The sequence below is a fragment of the Aedes albopictus genome, chromosome 1 (assembly GCF_035046485.1).
Source record: "Aedes albopictus strain Foshan chromosome 1, AalbF5, whole genome shotgun sequence".
Classification (NCBI taxonomy): domain Eukaryota; kingdom Metazoa; phylum Arthropoda; class Insecta; order Diptera; family Culicidae; genus Aedes; species Aedes albopictus.
In genome coordinates, this window is record NC_085136.1 from 338120226 (window position 1) to 338140356 (window position 20131).

At 39.7% G+C, this 20131-nt stretch overlaps 1 protein-coding gene across 3 annotated transcripts in view; it reads right to left on the minus strand.

Annotated features, from left to right (window-relative positions):
* Nucleotides 1-805: 805 nt before the first annotated feature.
* Nucleotides 806-20131, minus strand: part of LOC109405207 (adiponectin receptor protein) — a 37316-nt gene continuing 17990 nt past the window's right edge. For all 3 annotated transcript variants that reach the window (XM_019678223.3, XM_019678222.3, XM_019686499.3), the window contains exons 3-6: nucleotides 11231-11967; nucleotides 10986-11173; nucleotides 10698-10891; nucleotides 806-1865 (exon numbers count right to left, since the gene is read on the minus strand). In XM_019678223.3, coding sequence (XP_019533768.2) covers nucleotides 1725-1865; nucleotides 10698-10891; nucleotides 10986-11173; nucleotides 11231-11967 — 1260 coding nt within the window. In that variant the 3' untranslated portion in view covers nucleotides 806-1724. The remainder of the gene's footprint in view (nucleotides 1866-10697; nucleotides 10892-10985; nucleotides 11174-11230; nucleotides 11968-20131) is intronic.

A 20131-nucleotide genomic window follows, 5' to 3' on the forward strand; every position in this document is an offset into this window, starting at 1 on the left:
TGGGAATTATTCAAAAACTCCCTCGAATATTTCTCCAGAAGCTCCACAGGAGTTTCCCTGGAAACCTGCAGGAAAATGCTTGGGAATATCTCCACGAGTTGTTTGGGAAATCTTGCATGAGTTCATCGAGGAAATCCTACAGGAATGAATTTCTCCAGGAGTTCCTCAGGAATTCATCCAAAAGCTCTTCGAGAATACCTCCAAGAGTTCCTCGGAAATTCCCCCATCTTCGGAGCTTTTGAAGAAATGTCCGAGGAAGGTCTAGTGGAATTCTTTAAAAACTTGTTGAAGAACTTCCGAGAAACTCTGGATGGAACTCCCTAGATAGTTCTGGAAGATGCTCGGAAAAATTCCGTAGAAATTTCTGGTGGAATATTCGAGAAATGTAAGAATTTCCGAGGAACTCTGCCTAAATTCCCAAAAACTCACGAGAAAGTCCTAGAGGAATTCCTGACGAACTGCTAGAGGAACTTTCGAGCAACTCCTGGTGAAATTCAGGAAATCCTGAGCAACTTCTGGAGGAATTCATATACAAGTTCAAGACCATTGTATATGGGTTGCTTCCCATCTGTTGGGAGATTTAGGACTAATCTTAGACACAATTGACGCAATCCACCCACAGTAGACAACTGATTTCGCCACTTTCTTGCAGCAGCAAGAGATGGAGAAGTATGATTAGTTGGATACTTGTTTGAGAAAGTTGTTGAGACCGCTGAGTTCGATTTTCAGTCGGAGCGGTCGGAATCAGGATGATTAGGAAAGGAATTTTCAGATATGTGCACAATGATTTGACTCCACACGCGACTCCGTTGTACGTTGTTCCATAGCACATACACCTTTACTTTATTGTATCTTTCCTGCTACGACGAACTAGCAGTATGTGTGTGTTGCATTATGAATAAATTATACTTAACAAGAATTTTGCATTGTTCTTTTGTTTTTATATTTTTGCTTCTTGTTTTCACGAATAGGGTTTTTTTTTTCTTCTTCTGTGTGATTTTATAAGTTGTCTTTGTTTTGTGTTATCATTTTTTTTTTAATTTGTTGTTTTCTTTCTGTAATTATTAACTTACCTCTTTCCTATTTATCAATATAATTATATGTACGTGTGTGTGTGTTTTCTGCTTGCACAAACAATTGTAATTTATTAAGTGGTTCTATCTTTTCGCTTCCATCTCTTCTCCTTTGTGTGTATCTCACACCGACTTGTTTCATGATGAAAATTGTTGCATTCTCGTTTTTTTTGTTTAATAAGAAAAATACTACTAGAAGCCTTATCGCGCCGAGAAAGTAGGAATTCTTAAGGAATTTAATATAGCTTTCCAAAGAAACTTACTCCTACTTCCATATTGATGCAGGGGAAATGAATTATGGAAAATTAGTACTGAAGGAGATGAAAGGTGGCATTAATCATTATCAACTACATAATTCTAGTGAAATATATTATTTTGTTTGCAACGATTGAAAAATAACAAAAAAAAAACTTGGATATTTTTGGACATCAACAATAAAACGAGTGGTAAGAGTAAGCAAAAATAAGTAGGATATCATGTCGTTTGTATTAGAGTTCACAAAAAAAAGAACCGTGTTAGACACAGCAATGCCTACTGGGAGGGGTAGGGGGTCGTACCGAAATCGGTTTGGTATATAGTACTACACAATCAGGCTTTTGCATTATTCAGCTAGGATTTCTTGGGTTTTTTTTAGACGACGAAGGAAGAGCCTCAAAAACTGATCGCCGGATGCTGGTGGGGGATGTCACACTCGCCGACCGTTACCCGGTACATGGCCATCTCGCTGATGCCGTGATAGTGCACGAAAGCTGCCACCAGAACCAGCACGTGGAAAATCTGATGCGATTGGAACTGAACGATGAAGGGATGAAGAGGAGAGTTTTATTAGTATTTTAGGCTATCAATGGATCATACTTGTATATATCATATTTTGTATACATATTTCAAAATTCATTACTTGTATGCCATTGTTTTGTGTAAGACTTTACATTACCAAATATCGAATTTTATTACCTTTCAGATATCATAATTCATATTTCTGCTCTGAAAAGCTTTTTTACTTCTGATAAGAATCGAGCAGCTAAAAAGCCCAATCATGTTTAAAATTTCTAGATTTGATTTCTACTGTGGTCTACCTGTCTTTTGTATTATCTCAATAAGTGTGAAACACTGCAAATGCATAATAAAATATAACATCTAATAGTGGAACACTACAAATGCGTAATAAACGAGAACAACACATATGGACACATACAATACAGAACATGGATTTTGCCGTATTACCCTATTGGATAACATTTTCCGATGACAGGATGACGAGGTTTCATAATTATTTTTGGTCCATCAATCAATCCTGTAAACGTGTTTTGTCTGATAGGTTGGCTTTTCGTTCGTAGCGTTAGTTGTTTGCATAGCTAGGTTGTAATGTATACTATGTAACATTTTAACTGAATACACCTTAGAGTGTATTCAGTCATCAACAATCATTAACGCAAACACAAGGCTGCGTAAGCGTATGCGCAGCATTGCAGGCAACACTGCTGTCAAATGTATAAATCTGAATAAATCGAGCCGTCTGGCTCTCTTCTACTTGAAACTTCAACCGATCAACAAGTGTTATTTTGAGTCTACAGAAATTCCCCTCCAGAAAGTGATAATTGAAAAAGTATTCTAATAGCAAGTTGTCGTTCTTCGTTGGTTCCTCCCAGTTGGCCGTACAGTAGTGAAATTCTCTGGTTCCGGATAACCAGACAGGAAAGGTTGCTTGCATAGCTAGGTTTTGCCTAGGAATTTATAATCCTAAGGGCGCATTCTGAATCGGATTTTTATATGATACGTTTACACTTTGATGTCCCTGTTAGGGAAGGGTATAAGGGCGTAGCCAGCTTTTCATTCAGGAGGAGGGGGGGTAAGCACCCTTAGCAAATTTGTTTCCACTAGCTTTTATAACTCAACGCAATACGATGAAATTGAATATAATAACATTGCACAGTGGTCCACGAACCAGATTTACGAGGAAAGATGCAATCAACGCCTTCAAATGAGTTTTTAGGCAAATGTGAACTTCTACAAAGTTGTCCCTAAAAATAAGGTCCTTTTTCCAATGTGCATGAAAATTAGGGTGGTCCATATTTGCAAAGAAAATGGTAACCAAAGTTTTTTATTTGCAAGAATAACTATATACATTCTTCGAGAAAGTTGTAGATCTATCAATTTTGAGCAAATTTGCTCAAGACACTTTTTATGTAGCTTTAAAATTGACCGCTCTAGAGGTATTTTTCTGAATAAGCTTAGGGTGGTTCAAGCAAAACCGCCTTTCTGGCGTTAACTTTTTCAGTTTCGATTTTTCATCAAAGTCGCCCAAAAAACACTTGTAGAGCATTTGAAGACGCGTCGTTTCGTGCGCGGAGATGGTCGTTATCTGTTTCGGTTCAATAGTTACAGGCGTTTTTCTTAGAAAATCATAGTTTTTCAAAAAGGTGTTATGACGGGTTGGGGCAAATATAAAAAATATCTTTTGCCCGCATTCGAAAGAAGAAATGTTGTTATAAAACATATAAAAAATTAGAGGGGTGTTATTTTTGTAACTCAAATAAAAAATACTTGAAAAGTGCCTATTTTTTCTAGAAAATTATCAATATCTTTTGAACGGAATGACGCAGCAACGCACATTCAATGTGCGTTTTTTAAAGCTCTAAAAATGGTTCTTAGACAACTTTGATGAGAAATTTGAAACAAAAAAGATACAGCGTTTAAACTGTTTTGACCGAATTTGGAGCATTTTCCCATAGTTTTCATAGGGTGACGCTAGAACAAAACGTTTTATTGCTTTATCTTTTTTGTTTTAAATTTCTCGTCAAAGTCGCCTAAGAACCACTTTTAGAGCTTCCAAAAACGCACATTTTCGTGCGCTGAGAATGTTGCTACGTCATTCCGTTCAAAAGATATTGATGATTTTCTAGAAAAAATAGGCACTTTACTCCAGTTACAAAAATAACACCCCTCTAATGTTTTGATATGTTTTATAACAACATTTCTTCCTTTGAATGCGGGCAAAAGATATTTTTTTATGTTTGCCCCAACCCGTCATAACACCTTTTTAAAAAACTATGATTTTTTTAAGAAAAACGCCTGTAACTATTGAACCAAAAGAGATAACGACCATCTCAGTGCACGAAACGACGCGTCTTCAAATGCTCTACAAGTGTTTCCTCGGCGACTTTGATGAAAAATTTAAACTGAAAAAGTTAACGCCAGAAAACCGGTTTTTCTTGAATCACCCTAAGCTTATTCAGAAAAATACCTCTAGATCGGTCAATTTTAAAGCTACATAAAAAGTGTCTTCAGCAAACTTGCTCAAAACTGATAGATCTTTCCCGAAGAATGTATATAGTTATTCTTGCAAATAAAAAAGTTTGGTTTTCAATTTCTTTGAAAATATGGACCACCCTGATTTTCATGTATATTGAAAAGAGGGCCTTATTTTTAGGAACATCTTTGTAGAAGACCATATTAATCTAGAAAATCATTTGAAGGTGCTGAATGCATCTTTCCTCGTAAATCTGTTTCGTGAACCATTGTGCATTGTATTATAAAAGCATTATTTAGCCATTCCACAGCCACTCTGTTGTATTTTGTACAATACGTTAAAAAAGCTTTCCTGATCTACATAAATCAACGCGGCTCTGGTAGCGGTGACAAATTTCTGGAAGAATAAGGATTTTTATTAACTCGTGTATTATTTTGTTCCGATTTTTTTTTGTGAATGTCTACAAAACATATACATAAGAAATTATAGCTGAACTCTTTTGAGGACTAACCTACAATTTCCTGGTTTCTGCATGAGTCCTTTTAAAATGATCTTTCAATACTATTCGCTGGAGCTTTTCTTTCAGAAATTCTTGGAATAATTGAAAAAAAATCATCAGGTAATTCTGGAGAAGTTCTTGGGTACATCTCTGAAAAGATGATAGAAGAATTTCGGAAATTTCCGAGGGAACTCCTGAGTGAATTTTTTAAGAGAACCTGAGAGGAATTTCTGAAAAAATCGTTTGAAGAATTTCTGGAGCAATCCCTGGAAGACTTCCTGGATAAATCCCTGAAGAAACACCTGGATGAATTCCTGAAAGAATTCTGAAAGTGTACCTGGAGGAATTCCTGTATAAATTATGGGAGGAATACATAGGAAAATATCTGAAGAGATCTCATGAGGTAATCCTAGAAGACATCTTAGATAAATTTCTGGAGAATTAATTGTAGAAAATTCTGGAAAAAATCTGGAAGATATCCTTAGGAAAAATTCGAGAGAAATCTCTTGAGGAACTCCTGGAGGAAATCTCAGAAAAAATTCAGAAGAAATCTCTTGAGGAATTCCTAGAGGAAATCTAAAAGAAATTTCAGAAGGAATCCTTGGAGGAATTCTTCAAGAAATCCCTGAAAAAATTCCTGGAGGAATCCCTGAAGCAATTCCTGGAAAAATCTCTAGAGAGAATCCTGGAGGAATGCCTGGAGAAACTTTTGAAAAAAATCCTGGCGTAATTCCTGGAAGAATTCTTGGATGAGACCCAGCAGAAATTCCTGGAGAAGTTTCTTGGATGAATTATTGGTGAAATCCTGGGGAAATCTCCAAAGGAATTCTAGAAGGAATTGCTGGAGAAATTTCTGAAAAAATCCCTTGAGAAATTTCAGGAGGATTTCCAGGAAGAACCCTTGGAGGAATTTCTGGAGGATTCCCTGAAGGAATCTCTGGGAATATCCTTGGAGAAATTCGTGTAGAAATCCCTGGAGGAATCTCTGAAGCAAATCCTGGACAAATCTCTGGAGGAATGTCTGGAGGAAAGCCTGAAAAATTCCTGAAATTAAAGTATTCCTGGAGAATTTCCTAAAAGAATCTCTGAAGAAATTCTTAGAGGATTTCCTGAAGAAATTCCTTGAGAAATTCCTGACACAATTTCTTAAGGATGTCCAGGAGCAATTCCTGGAGAAATACTTGGAGAAATTCCTGGTTAAAATCCTGAAGGAATGCCTGGACGAATTTCCAGGTATATTCCTGTGGGAATTGCTGGAGGAATCTCTAGAGGAATTCGTGAAAAAATTACTGGTAGAATTTTTAGAGGAATCTCCAGAGGAATTCTGGGAGATTTCTATTTCTTTTTCTGTTATTTATCTATATCTGAAAAAATACATTGAGAAATTCTGGAGGATTCTCCTGGAACTCCTGGAAAATCCTCGAAGGAATTCCTGAAGAAATCCCTGGGGGAATCCTTAAAGAAATTTGTGGAGAAATCCCTGGAGGAAGACCTGGGGGAACCCATGATAAATTCATGAAGGTATTCCTGGTGAACTTCATGGAAGAGTTTCTGAAGAATTCCAAAGAGAATTTCCTTTGATAATCTTTGGAGGAACTTCTGGAGGATTTCCTGGTGGAATCTGCGAATGATTTCCTGGAGGAATCCCTGGGACAATCCTTGGAAAAATGCGTGGAGAAATCTTTGCAGGAATTCCTGAAGCAATTCCTGATGGAATCTTAGGAGAAATTACTGGAGAAATGGCTGGAGGAATCCCTAGAAGAATTGCTTACACAGTCTGAAAGATGCAATTCCTAGAGAAATTCCTGGAGGAATTCCTGAAGAAATTCCTGGGGTAATTCTTACAGGAATTCGTAGAGGAGTTCTTGGAAAAAATCCTTGATAATATCCTGGAGAAATTCCTAGATGTATTCCTGTGGGAATTGCTGGAGGAATCCGTGATGAAATTCCTAGAGGAATCTCTCGAGGAATCCTTGAAAGAATTACTGGATAAGTTTCTAGCGGAATCTTCAGAGGAATTCTGGGAGATTTATATTATTTTTATATTTCTGAAAAAAATCCCTTGAGAAAATCCTGGAGGATTTTTAAGCGAAAATTTTGGAAGAACTCCTGAAGAAATACCTGGAGAAATCCTTGAAGAAATTTGTGAAGAAATCCCTGGAGGAATCTCTAGAGGAATTCCTGGTGGAATACCTGGAGAAATCCTTAAAAAATTCGTGAAGGTATTCCAGGCGAATTGCCTGGAAGAGATTCTTAAGAAATCCCTAGAAGATTTGCTGGAAGAATCCTTAGAAGAACTTCTGGAGAATTTCCTGGAAGAAACTTTGAAGGATTTCCTGGAGCAATCCCTGGAAAAATCCATGCAGATCTCCTTACAGGAATCCCTGAAGCAATTCATGAAGGAATCACAGAAGAAATTCCTAGAGAAATGCCTGAAGGAATTCCTGGAAAAATCCTGTGGATAATCCTGGAGAATTTCCTGGGGATTTCTGGAAAAATCCCCAAAAGATTTTTTGGAAAAATTCCTGGAGAAATTGCTGACATAATTTCTGAAGGATGTCCAGAAGCAATTCCTCGATCAATTCCTGAAGAAATTCTTGGGGTAATTCCTGAAGAATTTCCTAGAAGTGTTCCTGGAGAAATTCCTGGATAAAATCCTGGAGGAATGCCTGGGAGAATTCCTGGAGGTTTTCTTTGGGAATTCCTGGAGGAATCTTTGGAGGAATTCTTGCTACAATTACTGGTTGAAATGCTGGGGGAATCTCCAGATAAACCCTGGGAGAAATTTCTGAAAATGTCCCTTGAGAAATTCCTGGGGGAATTTCTAGAAAAAGTTGTGGAGGAATTCCTGGAGATTTCCTTGAAAGAATTTTTGAAGGAATTTCTGAAGGAATCCCTAGGGCAATCCTTGGAAAAATTCGTGGAGAAATTTCTGGAAAAATCTCCGAAGAAGTTTCTGGAGCAGTTTTTAGCGGAGTTCCTAGAAGAATCCCTGCAGCAATTCCTGGAGGAAAATGTGGAAGAATTCTTGGAGGAATTCCTGAAAAAGTTCTAGAAGGTATTCCTACAGTAAATCGTGGAAGAATTTTTGAAGAAATGCCTGAAGGATTTCCAGGAGAAATGCCTGGATGAATTGCTGACATATATTATGATGGAATTCCTTGATTACTTTCTGGTAAAATTCATGGAGGAATCCCTGAAGAAATTCCTGTAGGAATTCCTCGAGGAGATCCGTGAGAAATTCCTGGATGAAATCCTGGAGGAATGCCTGCATGGATTTCTGAAGGAATCCCACGTAGAATTCTTAAAGCAATCCCAGTAGAAACTCCTGGAAGGATTTGGAGGAATTTCTAGAGGAGTCCCTGAAGCAATTCCTGAATCTGGTGGACTTCCTGGAGGAATAGCTGAAAAAAAATCATAAAGATAATGCCTGGAAACCTTCCTGGAAGAATACCTAGTAGTATTGCTGGTGGAATTCTTGGAGAATTTTCTGAAGCAATTCCTGGAAAAATTTTTGGAGGTATTCCTGTAGGAGTCTCTGAAAAAAATCCTTGGAGGAATCCCTTGAAGATTTCCTGGATGAATTTCTGTAGGAACTCCTGGTCTAATTCTTGGAAGAATCCTGGAAGCATTTACTGGAGGAATCTCTAGAGGATTGCATGGAGGAAACCCTGATGTTTTGGAGGAATCTCTGAAAAATCATGTAGAAATTCTTAAAGGGATCTTTGGCGGATATCCTAGAGAAGTGCTTGTAGGAATTTCTGAAAGAATCTCCACACGAACTCTTGGAGAAATCACTTGAGGAATTTCTGACGGAATTTATGGAGGAATCTCTAGATGAATTCCTGGAGGAATTTTTAGAGAAATCCCAGTAGGAATTCCCAGAGAAATGAAGAAATAAGAAATGAAGAATTTCGTGGATGAATCTAGTGAGGAATACCAGGAATAATTCCAGAAGAAATCGCAGATGGAATTCTTGTAGAAAGTGTGGAGGAATTCCTGAAGAAACTCCAGAAGGAATGCCGAAAGCAATTTCAAGTGGAATTCCTAAGGGAATTCCTAAACAGTTACTTGACAAAATACTGATTAATTTCTGGAAGATCTCCTTAAATAATACAAGAAGAAATTCCTGAAGGAATCCTAAGAAGAGTTCCTGGGAGAATCTTTGGAGGAATTTACAAAATAAGTTGTTCCAGAAAGAATCACAGAAGTAATTCCCGAGTAAAGCCCTGCAGAATTTCTTAAAGGAATCCCTGGAGGATATCCTAGAGGAATGCCTGTAGGGATTAACGGAGAAATCTCAGAAATACTCCTGGAGGAATATCTAGAGGTATTTCTGAAGGAATCCCTGGATGAGTTTTAACCCTCGAGCGATCGCGCTGTTGTATTTTGTACAACACGTTGAAAAAATCTCGCTGTTTGTGCTCAGCATCAGCGGGGTGCTGACGGAGGTGGCCAGCCGCGCGAGTTACGGAAGGTTAAGGGGAATCCTTGCTGAAATTCCCAGAGGAACGCCTGGAACAATTCCTGGCGAAAATGCAGGTGGAATCCTCGGAAACCCGAAAGCGATTCCTAGAAGCATTCCTAAGGGAATCCCTAAACAGACCCTGTAGGAAGTGCTGGATTAATTCCTGGAGGAGTTCGCCAGAGAAAATTCCAAGAGGAGATCTTATGATGCTCTATTACGTCAGAGCACTATAAATGTAAATTAAATCACGAATAATATTCATAAGTTGAAAAAGCACAAGAATTCTCGATTGCGATTGAGCATTTTAAGGACAGTTTCTGGAAAAATCATAGACATCATCTCTGAGTAAAATTATCTGAACAAATTCTAGGTGAAGGGCTAAAACACCTTGGAGAAGTTTTTTCTTGGAACTTATGCGGAACTGTTCTGATGGGTTTGCTGGATGAATATCTAATAGAATATTTAAAGAATGTGCGTGTCTGGTTATCAGAACATCACTTCTTGAATTCACTAACAGTTCATCCTGCTAGCTTGGCATTGGATAGTTTCAAGCGTAACACAGTCTTCGGGAATAAATTCTAGTTATGAAACACCATAGGGTGGGGCGGGGCAAGATGGGTCGCATAAGGATGGATCACCATAACTTTGTAAATACAAATCGTATTGGTTTGTATTCGTTCGCTACTCTTTAATACACTAGTAAGCTATGCTAAAAGTCGATAAAAAGTTCATTAAATACAAAATATGATGTTGAACGAGCAGTTTTAAAAAGTGATCGATTTTGCACCGTGAAAAAAGTGCGGGGCAAGATGGGTCACCTTTTAAGTAATTCACATTTTCTCAACGAAAAACGTCAAAATATAAGATTTGTTCCGCATTCATATATGCTCCATATCCATACTGAATAAACAAGAGCTACTAGTAAACATTTTATAGATTTATTTGGAATATAAAAAACTTTACGATTTGAGTGGTCCTAAGGCGTCTTGAAAATCGATGTTTTCACTAAAAAATCATCATAATTTTATGTTATAATTTTGAGTGTTCATTCCGCTTGATTGAAGTCATTTATGAGATAGTCTTGTAATAAAAAATAAATAAATTTTGAATGCTCCAAAAATACGTTCAAAATTGAAGGTGACCCATCTTGCCCCGCGGCCGTTTATATGGAGATTATATGGAATGTATCGCATAAGAAAAATGGCTAAAAACCATTTTATTTTTTATTTCCAATGAGAGTGAATAATTTTTCAATCAATGCCCCAAACTTTTGTATATTCATGCTGGTCATCTAACAAAATTATTAATCTAAACAAAACATGAGTAATGCGCCCAAAAATGGCACTGACCCATCTTGCCCCGTGACCCATCTTGCCCCGCCCCACCCTAAATCATATTCGTACTTACCCAGATATCGCACTTTCCGGGGAACCATCGTTCCGGCACTCGCAGGGCGTAGAACAGCGCTCCCAGAATGTACAGCAGGCCCATCAGAATCAACCACCCAAGGCTGGCCTGGGAGATTTTGCTGAACCAACCCTCCATCAGGACGTAGTGAATGGCCGGAATGATTCCGGACAGTCCGAAGCTCATGAAGACACCTACGAATAGAACAAACAACAAAAAAACAAAGAAGCAAGCACAGATCAGTATCACTGCCCACGAGTCGGTCCTATCATGGAACATTCCACTCACCCGCGCGCAATGGTCTCAGATTTGGTTGGGAGAACTTATCCCACAGGGAGGTGATGATGGAGGTCACACCCAGCACGATCACCACCGTTAGATAGATCAGCTTGTGCTTGTAGTGACAGTAGAAGCCATAGTACAGCCATGGAACGAACGAACCCATGATGAGCAGGGCAATGCCACAGTAGTCGAGTCTGGGTGATACACAAATTGATCAGCTCAATGCTTTATAAGAAGACCTAGAAACTTACTTCGAGAAGAGTTTTCCCACCATTTCCGAGTGGCAGCACAACGTGTGGAAAACGAACGAACAGCCCAGGCACACAATCGCACCGATGAAGAACGACAGAAAGATCAGCTTTTCCTGCAGTTGGATTTCGAACGAGGGCCGCGTCAGGAAGTAGGTCGCTACGCCGATGAACATCACGCAGCCCAGCAGGTGCGTCCAGATGTTACCGGTTTCGGTGTGGATCCGGAATATTGATTTGAAACAAGCACTAAACGAGGGCAGCGGTGGCCTGTGGCCTTTGTGTAGGAAATCGTTATCCTGCAGCCACGCGGGTAGATGCTTAAAATGGCACACCTTCCACGAGGCTTCCCACACTTTGCGGACGAATTCCTCCGCCTGTTCCGCAGCGTTGTGGGCCAATGCTCCCAGATCGATCTCATCCGACAGAACACCGGCCTTGAGCACTTCAGTCATTTCCGCTTCCAGCAGTTGGGTGTCTTCCGGGGTGGACGGGAGGGGACAACCGACTCCGTCATCTTCCTCCTCTTCCAGCTCGTCGTCATCGTCCAGCAGATCCATATCCTCCGAGGCCAGGGAGTCATCCTCCTCCGGGGACCAAACTCGGCGCTTGCGGATTGTGTAATCGGCATCGACGGCGGTCAGCAGATCCTCATCCGGAACTGGGCGCCTTTGGTCTCTGGGTAACGTAACCGGTGCCATGCCGGGTACCGGTGCATTCAAATCGTACCGTGAGGACATCTAAAAGAGCAGAAACATTACAGACAATGCATTAGAGAAAAGTATGTTAATAATTCAACGCTAGATGTAATGTACCATTATGAAGTGCTTGTGGACTGGTTTAGCAATGAACGCAAACTGTTGAAAGTATGCTCGCTCGCGCGTATTGGCACTGATTGGTGGTAAACAAGTTGGGAGAAGCTAGAAGCGATGCCAATTATTTCTTGCTTTCCTATGTATGACAAACAACTGCCTGGCTGGGCAACGGCCGAAAGGGAAATATAGGGTGAACTATTATGCCTCTCAAGAAAAATCAGAATATGGCGATTATCTGCCTCTGGCTTCTGATATTAGCGCGACAGTCACTAATCATAACAGCGTCACCAGATTTAAAAGTATATAATTCCATTATATAGGGTTTGACAGCAAGAACCCTCATTCCACTGAGCCACTCTTGCCGTTCGTCACAAATACATTCAAAAACATCTGTCACTTCGCGAAACCCACGTGCTTTTGTTTTTGGCGGGAACACTTTTTCTTTTGTTTTGCCTTGCGACTGTCATGCGGCGGTATGCCTTGCGAGCGTACGACCGCCGCAAGACTCTAATAAAAGATAAGCGCGACAATACGCTCAGGCAACAAATATTGAAATAGAAATTTGCTTAAGAATCATTAGGATGTACTGCGTCCTGTCGATTTGCTAGGCTAGACCATATCCATCAAATTTACGATTGATTATGACATGTTCACGTGTTCGGAACACGTTATTTTACCAGTATGATTCGACAAGATCATACATATCTATATAATATACATGGAATCTGAGCAGTTCAAACAAATTATTATACATAATAATTACAATTCTTCAAAAGTCTTGGTTCCTATAACGAAATATACATTTTTGCTTGTGGCACGCCCAAGATACTGTCCCACCGTTGCACTGGAAAATGTAACCACTGTGTGACTTCTTGCCTTCTCGACATCCCGCCCAAGCAGCATCGGCGTATCCTACAAGTTCGGAAGGTTCTTCAACCTTGCCCAAGTACAGCTTCATGTCGTTGGTTCCTTTCAAATAGCGTACAATTCTCTTCAGATCAATTGGGACCCGCTGCGATCGAAATGCTGTCTTTCGACTAGTATTACCTGTTATTGATGATGAAATATCTGATATTGAGTTCACTGCCAAATAGTTAAAGTAGCGTTCCAACGACCTGTTTCAACTGATTTTTCGGGAGTGGATTTCCTTGATCATGTTTCTCGTAACCAGGATCTAGCGGAATACTTGACGGCGTTGCGTCTTAAAGACCTACAAATTGAACTTCATCAGCTATGTACTCACGTTGGCTGATAAAGTATTTTCCGGTACGCTCTTCAAGGTTCTTTCCAGTATGTTTACGATCGTCAGATCTTCACTAGCTGCTATGAGATCATCATCTGTATCTTTATCCTCCCAGTACGCAACCAGCTTTTCAATGCAATCAATCGATGCTGAATCGTTTCCTGAAAACTGGAAAAAGGCGATGCAATGATCACACCAATTCCAACCTGCCCAACCGAAATATTTTCGACCAATCAGCGTCCTTCCATCATCCCGATAACCCAAACGCTCCGCTGTTAGCTAAATACGCTTTTGAAACTCCACATCATCACTGCAAAAACAGCCTTCCGTCAAAAATAAAATATAGGTAGGGTAGAAGCTTCAGTTTTGGCCAGTCCGGAGTTTTGTATTGAGCCTGTTGCGATCTAAATCGGCGTAAATTTATTTTTCACTAGTAGATCCTAATACAATATGATGATTACAGCTGTGAAAACCACACATTTTGATTAAAAACTGGAAGAAAAAAATATATTTCCTTAAAAAATCTGCTCCCATATATCTATTTTGGCCAGGGTGCTTCTAATTTGGCCACTCCCATAAGAAATACACGTGATTGGCCAAAATAGAAACCAAACTTAAGAATATGGCCAAAACTGCGGCAGAGCTTCTATTTTGGCCAGTGCCACTTTTAATACAAAAATCTAGTATTGGCGTGATTTCTGCATTTTTCCTTCAAAATATAGATTGAAACCTTTCTTTTGACGCATTGGTTGTTTTCATAGCATTATTGATTATTTTTATAAAAATGATTTCCCTTAGACTGGCCAAAACCGGTGCCCGCACACTATGTACCACCAATACGCGAATAATTTGCAGGTTTGTGTCTCCGGTTCATCCTCGGAAGTGGAACGGCTTGTGAACTCAATCAACGCAGATCTTCGATCAATCTTCACCTGAGCTGAGACGAACTATATATCACCAAATCCTAATAAAAAGCAGGCAATCGATTTTAGCAGGACTGCAGTCGTAACTCCCCAAACAAACGTCGTTTTAGCAGAGAAATCATAAAAGTCTCGTCGAACAATGAAACGTATTTTGAATTGGAATTGACAACAATCTGTCTCGATCTTTTCCTGGAAATTGTCTCCTCTATGGATTCGAGCTGTTTCGTATTCCGGAAGCAATCCTACATACCATTTTTTTTTTTTTGAAATGCTACCAGCACAAAAAAAGTTGAATTTCAGCAACATTTTTGCTAAATTTTAGCACAATGTTGCTGATTAACTGTCAGAATTGCTGGATGGTTCAGCAACTTGAAAAATAATTGCTGATACTCAGTAAATTCGTATTGCTGGATGTGATCAGCACAACAAAAATCAGCAAAGTTTGTTGAAACCGGCAAAAAATTGCAGTTTACGAACAGATCGAAAGATCTGATTGTTGCCACTGCAACTGGGGTAGGAATCAAAACACCTCTTTTTAAGCTTTGAATTTTTATTCGCTAGTATAAGTTGCATGTAAATATCAGGTTTAGGCTAGGGGCAAGACACTGTGCAAACGAGAGCAACTCTGAGAAATTTTGAGTTACTCTTTTTGTCGATGATCGACGAAATATGTCGACAGACATCCCGAAAACTGTAATTTTCATTCAGCACACGCAACGCTTTGCAGTTTGATATTGATGCCAGATCACCCTCTGGTATAAATAGTAGAATATCTGAGCAACTGTGAGAAATTCTGAACAACACTTCGTGTAGGCGCGGCACGGAACGTAGAATATTGGTCAATGTCTTTGTAGCGAATCCAAGTAATTTTATTGGCAAATGCTTTAAAGCTAAAACATAAATTTGATTTGAGTCATCGCAAGGTCCACAGTCAGTTACGCAATACTCACAATTCAGTGACTCCAGTCTTCCTAGTCTACGTCCTAGCTACCGTCCTGCGATGAGTCTAGTCTGGCAACCTAGTTCTAAGTTGATTTCCACATCTTAGTCTTAATTAAAGATGTAGAAATTAAAGTAAATTGTGCATGGATTTTAACCTAAAATGTATGTTTAAGAATTCACTGTTTTTTTTAATTCTAATATTTTTTAAAGTTATATACTCATGTGCAAAGCAATCTGTGAAAGTTTCGAGATGATCGAAATATTTTTCAAATTATGGCAATTTTTCAATGTTTTATGTGGAAACAAGTTTTCAAACATCAAATGCCGTTTTTCTCAATTCCTACTTTTTTACAAATCGGACTATTATGCGAGAGGGGGCAGTGTAGTTTCTGCGTAAGCATATTACAGCACATTCTAAAATTGCTTGAATTTCAGCTTGAAATACAGTGGGCCACTTGTCCACAGAAATCGATTGGTTTATCCCAGGACCAGTAACTTCTGCTCCTACTTGTACGTTCAGTCTTGAACGTGTGTCGAGTGTGTTTCTTCATTCAATCTCCATTATTCAAAATCAAGGGATTAAAGTTAAATTGTTTAAGAATACTGAGATGCCCAATAAGGTCACCTTCCAAGAGGTTCACAGATCTTTTGATCCTTAGCGCAATCTTTTCAGCTTCTAGAGCTCTTCTTCCTTGCTAAACAATCTTTGAGCTACTCTTTCTAGGATTTTTCAGAAGTTCTTTCTAGAACTACTCCAAGACTTCCTTCACAGGAGTGAATTCCCGAAGGAATCCCAGAAAAAAATTTTGCTAGCTCCTCTCAGAAGAAATTCCTGGCAGAGTTTCGGAACGCATTTTTGAAGGAATTAGAAGATATATCCGTAGGAATCTCGGAACGAGTTCCTGGAGGAAACCTGGTGGGTATTTCTCAAGGAATCCGTAAACTACCGGAAAATCTCATGAGGATTTTTTGTGTGGAATAAATGAAGCAATCTCCGGCGAAAGCCCTGAAGGACTTCCTGGAGAAATCCTGGATGAAACCTCTCTACCCAATCAACACATGTCTTGTAAGAGTTACGGCAGTGCAAGTTTTCGTTGTATAGAAGTCACTGCGATGTATTTCTAGCATTGTGTCGTATCCCTGAGTAATCACAGAAGGAACTTCTGGAGGAATCCTAGAAATAATTTCAAGTAGGGATCCCAGAAATAAATCCGAGATAAACCACAGATGAAACCTCTATAGTAATCTCAGCAGAAACTCTTGGAAGAGTCTCAGAGGGAACTTCTAAAGGAATCCTAAACAAACCTCTCGAAGATTTTCATAAAGGTCTCCCTGAGGAATCATAGAAAAAAATTGCTGGAAAACCCGAATAAGGAATTTCTGAAGGAGTTCCAGGAAGAATTCCTGAGGAAATCCCAGGAGGTATTTCTGAAGGAATCCCTAGCGCAATCCTAGAAGAAGCTCCTGGCGGAACGCTCCCAGCACGTCATAAATTAGCTCACTTTTCAACGCACGCAGACCCACATTAAATGTTAAATTTTGAAATTCAATCACACTACTTCTTTATTCGATAGACTTTTTCCAATCACGTAAAATGAACGTAAATGAACCCACAATAATTCCTACAAGTCCAATGGTACTTTTCCCAGACCCCAAGCGAAATGTCTGGTTTTCAATAAAATAATCAGTTACATTTTATTCTCTGCACTATCATGGATGTTCAGGACTGAAAGTTAGTAGGTATAGAATCCCGAATAAAAAATACAATGGAAAAACCGAACATTGTATTGTAACAGTACTATTGAGAATCAAATTTTTACAATAACCACTATTGTAAAAATAAAAATACAAAAACAATATGATGTTAAGTGGTCAACATTCAGTGAATTGTAAATGAGATTTTTACAATGAATTTTATAGGTTGTTAAGTATCGTAACAATACAAACAACAAAACTTTCCCAAATATATTTATTTGCAAAACCATACATTTTATTGTAAACTAGCTGTACCCGGCAAACTTTGTCTTGCCTACTGCGTTTTTTGACGTTTCAAGTTTCTATCCAAGACCAAGTCCCCGGTCACAAAACGTATGGAAGATCGATTTTCAAAAACTCTCAATTTTTCCATGTTTTTTGCCTCATAAACCTTCCTTCAATTAAAACTAACAGAACAGAACTAAGACGATCAAAATCGAACCTGCCGTTCGTAAAGTTATGCGCGGTCCCACGTATGCCACTGCAATTTTATATATATAGATAGATATATATAGATAAATTCTGCTATTCTGCTATTCTGCTATTATCAACGCATCCCCTGGCTTTCGCCCATCTGCGTTGTCTTTTCACTAGGCAATACGTCTACCAATTGATGTTTATGGGCTTGCCGGACCAAGTCATGTAGCTAAGCCAAACACCCCACCTACAACTGTTGGGTAGGCACCATTGTCCCGCCCACTGGTCTTTTACAGCTAGTTGTAGGTGCATGTGTGCGTGTAAGTATTGGAGTGTGTGTGTCAGTGTTGGTGTATTGTAGGCGCCAACTCGTTCTAATCCACTCTGATAGCTAACACCCTATTGAACCATTACCCTTAAATTTGGCAATCTATGAAATAGAATGAGTTAAACGCCTGTAGAAAACAGTCAGTTAAATCAAACAAGGAATATTAGTATTAAAGCGAAGATACAACGAAGCAACGCCCCGAACCTCGAGAGCACAAACCCCAAGAACCAAATGACAGGCAGCGCCGATAAGTCGATCGACTGGCCACCATCAGTGAATAACCAATCGAGTAAAGCCCCCAGCACAAACTGCCACCAGCTCTCCCGACCTGCGCCCAACAAATCCGAGGCACAGCCCAGCCTTAGCTTCACCTTAAAACCAAAATCTAGATTACAGAGCACAATACTTCCCAAGTAACCACACAGCTCGAGCCGCAAATCACGCACAACACGGCACAAATAAGACAAACACTACCACGCCCGTACAACCGAACCCGACCTAGAGTAGAGAAGGGTCTCTTTCCACTCCAACCCGGACTCAACTGCACCCACAGGGCAGCGCACCTCACCCACACCGCACTCATTCATGCATCACTGTCCGAGCCGCACGGTCACCTGGGTTGAGTCTATCTGCATGACCTCGCCCAACCCGTAACGCAGAGTTTAAGTCCCTCTCTTGCATTACAAAGTACTCCCTCTTCCCAAAAATCTGTGCGTGGTATAAATGAGATCTTAAGGCTGAAGAAATCGTCACCAATACAACCGCCAACACTGAGCACTCAATGATGTCGGCCTTATCAACGACGACCCCCTCAGTCCCAAACCCAATTATCCCACACTACCCAAGTAACCACCCTGCTGAAGCCGTAAGCACCACACGCACAAAGCACACACACACCGACACGCACCACCCCACACAAACCACCAAGGCCGAACAAAAGCGGAAAGCGGTGCCACCACTGCTGAATCACGAGTTTTTCAGTATAATTCAGCAATCGTAGATCCATTCTTCGACCCTACTCAGCCCTAACGGTCCATAGCAATGCCTGTCAATATATGCGCCTCACACATGCAACCCCTACACCCTAACAGTATGGTCACTTGGGTATCCCTGGGTTTTGACATGATGGTCAGGGATCACAGCCATCAAAACGTTCCACACTTTATCAGGGCTTACGACCTGTAGACATGATGATTTCTCAATAGTTTCAAGCTCTTTCGGACCTTCCGCTATTGGAGACCATCATGGCTAGCGGTGTTATATATATAGATAGATATCTATATATATCCGGTCACAAAACGTATGGAAGATCGATTTTCAAAAACTCTCAATTTTTCCATGTTTTTTGCCTCATAAACCTTCCTTCAATTAAAACTAACAGAACAGAACTAAGACGATCAAAATCGAACCTGCCGTTCGTAAAGTTATGCGCGGTCCCACGTATGCCACTGCAATTTTATATATATAGATAGATATATATAGATAAATTGTTTTAAAAACCGATACGTATGTCCAAATATACCGTACATTGTATGGTATATGTAGGGTTTAAACAAAAAAATGTAAGGTAATATATTGTTTTGACCTGTAGTATCAGTATTGGCTATCAGTCCTGCAAAATATCTGTCTCAGTGCCTGTTTTTCAGCCGAAAATGAATGACTGCGGTGGTCGTTTTCAGTTCCTCGATGTGAGAACTGACAGAGTCCGAGAGCTCCATTCGTGAGCGACCCAACACGATCAATTCCCAATCATCCACACACTACTCATGCTGAAAGGCCATTCGTCTCAAGCGGTGGCTTGTGAGAGTGAGTGCCCTATACGTTAGCACGGGTGAAAACACTCAACTACAGAAAAATGAATGGAAATTTAGCCCTGTCAGCTCTCGCTTTCAGCACGCTGCGTGCGATTGTGAGTACCTATTTCATTTCGCTCCCGTGTTGCTGATCGGAAAGCAACTTTGACAGGAAAACCAAAACGGAGAAAATGAAAAAAGCAAAATATCGCTATCATAAAGGCCTGTCGAAAAATTGCAGCACTGTTGGCTATACATTAAATTAAATGGTTTGTAAATGGTTCTATTTTGTTGTGTTCTATTGTTTTACGTTACATAAATTATATAATACTATGTAACCTTGCCATTTTCTTCCTGTTAATGGCAGCCTGCAAATAATCTCTTTGATAGGTCCGACTAGAAACTATGAAGCCATATGACAACGAGAATACCAGAATAATTATTTATTTTATGGTTTAGAATTGCAAGAGATAAACTCTCTATCTCTGCATATAAACATGTTTCTCGTTGGCATACAAAATACTCGAAAATAACACGTAGTTTGTTGTACCCACTATTCATAGAAAAACAAATTGATTAGCGCAAAGCGTACGATATGCAGTGATGAACTGTTGTAGGGAGCTAAGTGACGCCAAACTAGGCGATAAATATAACAGGGAGCGCATGGGATGCGATGACCATTAGTTGC